The 8,354-nt window shown below is 42.0% G+C and overlaps 1 protein-coding gene across 1 annotated transcript; it reads right to left on the reverse strand.

Moving 5' to 3' along the window:
- Positions 1-579: 579 nt before the first annotated feature.
- LOC119542573 (ret finger protein-like 1) lies at positions 580-1,113 on the reverse strand. Its single transcript, XM_037847351.1, has one exon. The coding sequence runs from the start codon at positions 1,111-1,113 to the stop codon at positions 580-582; it is 534 nt and encodes a 177-aa protein (XP_037703279.1).
- Positions 1,114-8,354: the final 7,241 nt, after the last annotated feature.

The raw sequence follows: 8,354 nt of genomic DNA on the forward strand, positions 1-8,354 counted from the left end.
ATTTTCTTATTCCCTCCTCACTGAGGAAGTGGTGAAAACCCCTAAGGCAAGAATGGCCAAGATAATGTCTTTCCTCTGGTCTTTAGTTTGGGATCAGTCATTCTGCTAATGTTCTTTGTACACCATTCTGGCATGCTGGGTTGTGGGTTTTTGCATGGGGCTACTTAGTCTTTTTTTTTTTTTTTAAATCTTAAGAACATTTTATTTCCACATAGATTCATATTTTGAAAACAATTGTTTGCCTCCTCTAGGTTATTCTGGAGGAATTGCAATGCCTGAATTTTTCACAGGACAGATACACAAGGAGCTTTGAGTACATTTTTCTGATTTTGATTTTGAAGGAGCAAAGAATGGATGTAGCAGCTCAGAAGCAGACATTTTGGTGAATGTGAATATATGGGATCCATCACTCACATTGTAAAAGGAAATGCTTCCCACATCCATATCCCGGAAAATCCCCACTGGGGTTGTAGGGCAGGGATCGGGTTTCAGCCAGAGGGCAGTCCCGGGAACAGTGCTGGCAGAGAAGCAGCTTTAATTTCTTAAACTCACAGTCCAGAACCCACATTCTGAAGACAGTCAGACCCTCCCCTTTCGATTAACAGATTCCTTGCAAATGCCCAGAGTCCACTCCTTGCTTGCCCGCACGTCCACCTCCCGGTAGTGGAGGCCAGAGGTGAAGCGAGAGAAGCCCAGGACACACAAGGCGTGGCTGAAGCTCTCAGCATGCTTTTGCTGTTTCTGCTTGATGAGCTCACTTTGAACGCTCCTCAGGTCATCAGAAACGATGAGGAATTCGTTGGCTGTGTCAACATCCATGATCTTGTCCACTTGGAACTTCAGCATCCTTGGGTTCATCTGGAGAATCCCTCTCATTTGGGGCTCCAGATCTTTGACCTTGGAAACCAGCCTCCCAAGGTTCAAACTGGACTTGATTGCATTCTCCCAAGAGATCTCAGAGCAGGCGGGGCACATGACAATACCCTCATATGGATTTTTCGGCACCAAATGTATGCATCGGAAACAGCACGTGTCCATATTGTAAGGCTTTGGGCTCTCAAGATAAGACAGGCAGATATGACATCTGCTGACTTTTAGAAATAGTTCAGCCATGGCCACTGTCCTTCCTGCCCGTGGATTCTCCTCTGATCTCTGAAGGCTACACAGCTATTTCAGTTCTGAGGGGCTCCTTATTCTTTACCTGTGTTAATGAACTTTGTCAAGCTTTAATTTAGATACAGTTGTTTTCTTCTTAATTTTATTTTGAAATAAATTCAAACTTACAGGAACAGTTGCAAAAACAATACAAAACCTATACACAGAACTACAGCATACCCAGACCCCCCCCCCAGACCCCAATCCACCAACTTTAACATCCTGTCACACCACCACTTCTTTCTTTCCCTCCCTCCCTAACTATCATCCATTGTCTATTGCTCTGTCTTTTGAACATATAGCAGCAAGCTGCACACATCCTTGAACAAACAACATAAATCACATATACAATTCCCATGAACAAGAACATTCTTTTATGCAATCCCATTAAGTGCAGCTAAAAAGTTCAAGAAATTGAACATTGATACAAAGCTTACATTCTATATTTCCTTTTTTTTTTCTTGTGTCCCAAATGTGTCCCTTTGAGCCTCCTCTCCTCATCCTCAGATCCCATCCAGGATCATTCTTGGCATTTGATTGTCATTGCCTATTTAGACTGTCTTTTCTTTTTTTTTTTTTTTCAATTGTGGAAACATATATACAGCCTAATCTTCCCATTCCAACCCCTCCCTAGCATTCCATTAGTGGGATTAATGACATTTAGAATGTTGTAATTCTATCATCACCTTCCCACCATCCATTACTAGAAATTTCCCTTCACCCCAAACAGCAACCCTACACTCATTTAACTCCCCATTGCCCCTTCCCCCACTTCTCGTAACCCATACTCTACTTTTGATCTCTATGGTCATATTCTCTGATAATTTCTTTGTGTTTACCATGGGGCTTAAATTTAACCTCTTAAATCTATAACAATCTTGTTTTTCTTCTATACCAACTTAACTTCAATAGGACACATAAACTACATTCCTATACTTCTCCATTCCCCCACCTTTATGTAGTTCTTGTCAAAAATTACATATTTTACATTGAGTCCAAAACCACTGATTGGTCATTAGAGTTTATGTATTTTATATCCTGTAGGAAGTAAATAGTGGAGTTACAAATAAAAAATTATTGACTTCTATTTGTATTCCATTGTGGTCAGAGAATGTGCTTTGAATATATTCAATTGTTTTTTTTTTTAAATTTATTGAGGCTTGGTTTATGTCCCAGCATATGGTCTATTCTGGAGAAAGATCCGTGATCACTAGAGAAGAATGTGTGTCCTGGTGATTTGGGATGTAAGGTTCTATATATGTCTGTTAAATTTTTCTATATCTCTCCCTCCTTTCTTTGTTTCTCTGTGGGTAGGGCTCCCTTTAGTATCTGAAGTAGGGCAGGTCTTTTATTAGCAAAATCTCTCAGCATTTGTTTGTCTATGAAAAATTTAAGCTCTCCCTCAAATTTGAAGGAGAGTTTTGCTGGATAAAGTATTCTTGGTTGGAAATTTTTCTCTCTCAGAATTTTAAATATGTCATGCCACTGCCTTCTCGCCTCCATGGTGGCCTCTGGGTAGTCACTACTTAGTCTTATATTGTTTCCTTTGTATACTTTTGAATTGCTTTTCTCTTGCTGCTTTCAGAACTTGCTCCTTCTCTTCAGTATTTGAGAGTCTGATCAGAATATGTCTCGGAGTGGGTTTATTTGGATTTATTCTATTTGGAGTTCTCTGGGTATTTATGCTTTGTGTATTTATATTGTGTAGAAGGTTTGGGAAGTTTTCCCCAACAATTTCTTTGAATACTCTTTCAAGACCTTTACCCTACTCTTCCCCTTCTGGGATACCAATGAGTCTTAAATTTTGATGTTTTATTTTGTCTATTGTATCCCTGAGATCCATTTTGATTTTTTCAATTTTTTTCCCCATTCTTTCTTTTGTTCTTTCATTTTCCATTCTGTGGTCATCGAGGACGCTGAATCATTGTTTAACTTCTCATATTATGAGTACCCAGGGTCTTTTTAATTTGGCCAACAGTTTCTTTTATTTCTATAAGATCTTCTATGTTTTTATTGACTCTTGCAATTTCTTCTTTATGCTCTTCTAGGGTCTTCTTTATGTCCCTTATATCCTGTGCCATGCTCTTCTTCATGTCCTTTATGTCCTGTGCCATGCTCTCATTGTTTGATTTTAGGTCTTTGATTAATTGCGCCAAGTACTGTGTCACTTCTGATCTTTTGATTTGGGTGTTTGGGTTTGGGTTATCCATATTGTCTGGTTTTATCATATGCTTTAAGATTTTCTGTTGTTTTTGGCCTCTTGGCATTTGCTTTACTTGATAGGTTTCTTTCTGGATATAAAAAGTACCAATCTCTAATTTGTCAGATCTACAGCTTGGTGGCATACACTTTCTCTAACTAGCCAGCAGATGGCATCCGTGAGTCACCTATTCCCCTCAAGTCAGTTCTCCCCAACTTTGTGGTGTGTGGGGATCTGATTCTTGTGGGGTTCAGTTGGTGCACTAAGTTGGGTGGGTGGTTGGTGCTGTCCGCCCTGAATGTGGGGCGTGTGTCTGAGTGATTAGGGAGGCAGGGAAGCTTTAATAATCAAACTTCCCATGTGTTCTCGGAGATTTAAGGCTGTTGCAAGAGTCTAAGCCTTCATTTCAGTCTTGTCACAGATTGTCTCTGCCGCTGACCCACAAGTCCTTGGTATTGGTGTAGGGTCCCTGGGATTTCCAAACAGGTCCCCCTTCCCAGCTGTGCTCTTCCAGGACCTCTGCTGAGGGAAGGCTGTGCCATGTCACAAGTGCGCGCCGGCCTCCAGGGAAACCCTGGGCTGCTGGGCCATGCAGGGGCATTCCCAGCCTGCTTTAAAGATGGTTGAATGGGGCGTGTTAATTTCCCCCTTTTTGCACAGCTCCGCCTTCCCAGCCCTGGGACAATTAGCTGTGGGTGCACTAAAGGCCACTGTCCATGGCCAATATTGCGGTGTGTGCACAATGCTGTGGGAAACACTCTTGCTGCAGCTCTGGGCTATGACTCCATGCCTGGGCAGGAGTGTCTCCAGCCCATCGGGGTGATGGCTGCAAGGGGCACAATTTCTTTCTCCTTTTGGCTCCCCTCTGTCCCCCTGGCCCTGAGACAATCAGCAGCGGATGTGGGAAGGGCTATCTTCCACGCCAGACACCGAGGCGTTGGCTACAGCCCGCTCCTGTCGTGCTTCACTGTGCGGTTCTCACTGCCATATCTGCAGCCACTCCCGGGTTTTGTTTGTTTTTTTTTTTTGAAAAAACTAGTCCGTCTCCAAAGGCCAACTCGCAGTTTCCCCACACCGCAGCACAGCTGCCGGACTTTCAGCCGGCTCACTGACTCTTTTCAGGATGCAGACTCCCGGTTTCACCAAATGCAGTCCTGTGGATTTAGCAGAACTTGTCTGGCTGGTGCATTGCTGGAACTGGTGTTCTGGGTCACTTTCTGGCTTTTATCTAGTATTTTTCACAGAGGTGTTTTTTTTTTGCCCTGTCTCACCTAGCCGCCATCTTAGGTTCTCAGATACAGTTTTTAATCAATTGCATTGTTGAGATGTTGACATTTACTTGTTACTAGGTGGATGGCTTCTGTCTGTTTGCTTGAAGACACAGCTCTGCACTTCCCCTCTGGAGGGGGAGGGATCCAATTTCATTCCTTTTGGTGAACAGTGCAACTTCCTAGGTGGGACTCAGGGAGGATCCCTCTCTGGGATCTAGTTCCATGACACTTTCTGGAAACAACAAATGTTGCCTGAGACCACAGAAGTTACTGCTCAGGGCTTTCTTATTCATTTCCTTTTCAAACCCTTTCTTGCTCAGTATGTCACAGAGGCCAGTGGTTCTCAGTTGCATCCATCATGGTCATTTGAGAGATAACCAAGTTTTCTAATGATTTATGTTTTTGTTTCTAATTTGGAAAGATTCAAGGTTATCCTTATAATAACTTCACTTTGACTTGGATTTCAAAAAATATTTTCTTAAGTAAGAGAGAAAGGAATGGTATTAATTCTAAACCCAAAGGACCTAGAAATTTCCATAGCACATCAAAGAGTCATGGGGAAGAGGTTGAGAATTCCTGTGACAGGCTCCAGTCTTACTAGACAATGTTCAGTGGATGGGAAAGTTGACCATGAGGTGTGGGCAGAGGTGGGTACTGGAAGCAGAGGCTTACAGTTTTACCAAATAACTACTGGATAATAATAACATGTTATGGGCCAGCCACTATTCTAGAAATTTTGTATGTATTAATCCTCGAAACAACAACAGTTACTTTCACTATCACTCCAGTTTTTCAGAGAGTTTCAAGAACTTACCAGAGGTCATGAAGCAGCAAAGCTGGGAATGGAACCCACCAATTCTGATTCCAGATTCTGTTCCCTCACACAACGTGACATCTTGACATGGAGACTAATCTCAGTTTCTCAGTGTGATTCTTTCATTACCACCTCTCAAGACCACCTCTTCTGGGAATGACATGAAATAAGAATGGATAGGAGGGCTGGTTTCCCCACTGCTTTCCTCACTCATTTATTCATTCATTTAATTGACAACTTTTTATTGAGTACCTACTATGTGCTAGGTATTGTGTTCAACTCTTAAATACAGAAAGGAACAAGACAGACAAGATCCCTGCCAGTTCTCATAGAAATTATATCCTTTGGATGGGAAACAAATAATAAACATATAAATAAACAAGAAAATTGTGTCAGTGAGAAGTGTCGGGAATATGATAAACATGAAAGACAGAGAGAAGCTGGGAGCTACTTTAGATTCGGTGGAGAGTGACATTTGGGCTGAGACCTGAGTAGAAAGAGATGCTGCCACAGGAAGATCTGGGGTGAGAGAGCCTCAAGGAGAGGGAAAGGAACCAGCTTGATGTGTTTGAAAGCAGACTAAAGGCTGGTCCTGCTGGAGTGAAGTGAGCTGGACATGGAGAGTCTAGACCAGGGCCAAATTATGGAGAAGCTTAAAGTCCATAGTAAAGATTTTGGTTTTCACAGTATGTATGATGGCAACTGTTTGGTTTTTACAGAAGTGAGATGTGATGGCCAGTCCTCTGTGTCAACTTGGCTAGGCTGTAGTACCCCTGTATTCAGTCAAACACTAAGTGTTGCTGTGGAGGTATTTTGTAGATATGATTAACATCTACCATCAGTGGACTTTAAGTGAAGGAGATTGTCCTCCATAGCCTGGGTGGGCCTGATTCAATAAGTTGAAAGGCTTTGAGAGCGGATTTGAGATTTCCATGAGGAAGAAGAAATTCCTCCTGTGGACTGAAACTTCCGCTTCCACTGAGAATTTTCCAGTCTGCCTTTCTTGGAGTCCTGCCCTACAGATTTTGGACTTGCCTAGCCAGTCCCCACTATTTCATGAGCCAATTCCTTGCAATAAATCTCTTAGTATATATACAGTTGATGTTGTTACTTGCAGATTCTGCCTTTTCAAATTTGCCTACTCACTAAATTTATTTGGAACCCAAAATCCACTTTCACAGTGCTTTTGTGGTCATTCAGGGATATGCATAGTGTAGTAAAAAATTTGGGTTGCTGGATGCACATTTTCCCAGCTGAGGTCAAACAAGGCCATGCTCTACATTCTTGTTTCAGTTCTCAGACTGTAAACAAGTGTCCTTTCATGGTATATTTGGTGCTACATTTTTTGCATTTTTGTGCTTTTTGTTGGTGATTTCACTGTTTAAAATGGCCCTAAGCATAGTGCTGAAGTGCTGTCCAGTATTTCTAAGTGCGAGAAGACTATGCTGTGCCTAAGGAGGAAATAGATGTGTTAGATAAGCTTCATTCAGGCATGAGTTATGGTGCGGTTGGCTGTGAGTTCAATGTTAATGAATCAACAATATATATATATTAAAAAGAAACACACATAAAACCAGGCTATGTCTCAATCGGTTGATGAAAATGTGCCCAAAGCCTTACAGGAACTTAACCCTGTATTTCCCGTAGGTTCAGAATTTGCTAATTCAGTGTGCACATCTACTTTATAGAACATAACTTACTGTGGATAATGAGAACTGACTGTGCATGTGTGTATACATGTATGCATGCTATTGCTTTTGTTTCTCTCGTGGGATCCTGACTGATACAGGGGGACAATGGAGGGTTTTGAACAGAAGGGTGATATGATCTAGTTCACATTTTTAAAAGCTTTTCATTCCCTGATTTTATCTTCTATGGCAGGCATCCCCAAATGATTGATCACAACCTCCCTGCCAGTGTTGATGTTTTATCCAGTTGATCTCCCTAAACAGGTAGCTGCCATCATGTGCCTTTGCCACCTAATTCCTGAGATTCCTAGTTATGGGGGGGGGGTCACAATGGCACAGGTCTGTGCCACAGACCTGCTACTTGTTCTTAGAACCCCAGAGAGCCCAGGAATGATCTACAAAATTGTCAGCCAGGTCCTATGGTTGTGCCCAAACTCTGGTCAGTGTGAGCATCAGTTTGCAGAGAGACTTCTAGCATCCACCAGTTTCCCAAAGAGATCCCTAAGCCATGGAAACCTCAAACCCACAGCTCTATCTGAACAAGGAAAATATGGTGTGGGAAAACCCTAGACAAACAGCTCCACTTGGAAAAGTAATCCCTGGGATAATATTAAGCATAGAAAATGCTTGAAGCAATCACTTTGATTTTGGAGATGAATATTAGGTGAGCAAAAAATATCTGTTAAATGAATGAGAAATTATCCAGTTCCCCATCTTGCATGCCTTATGGTGGAGAAAACTGCAACCCAGGAGGGTTACAGATTTTGCCCTAAGTTACACATTTACGATATGGCAAAGCTGAGCCTCAAACCAGTTGTACTCTCCACTGCAGTTCATATTATTTTAAAGAAAATATTAAATATAAGCAGAAATGTTTTGTTGGGCATTAGAATGTAATAATTTTAATAGCAAGCATTTCATTGAGCACCTATTATTTGATTGGCACACATTTAATCCCTCTCAATAACCATATGAGATAGGGACTCTCATCCCCATTTTATAAATGAGGAAACTGAGGCCCAGAGTGGTTAAGTAACTTGCCAAAAGTCACACAGCTAGAGCATGGCAGTAGCAGTATTCGAACCCTGGGTCTGCTTGCTTACTCGCTACACCATACGGCCTCTCACACTAAATATGATGAGGGCCACTTTGCAGACTCTTAGGCTCTTAGGAAACCTGGAATGGCTCAGTTAGATGAAGACACTGGCAGGAAGTTGATGGGCTCT

The sequence above is a fragment of the Choloepus didactylus genome, chromosome 8 (genome assembly GCF_015220235.1).
Source record: "Choloepus didactylus isolate mChoDid1 chromosome 8, mChoDid1.pri, whole genome shotgun sequence".
Taxonomy (NCBI): Eukaryota; Metazoa; Chordata; class Mammalia; order Pilosa; family Megalonychidae; genus Choloepus; species Choloepus didactylus.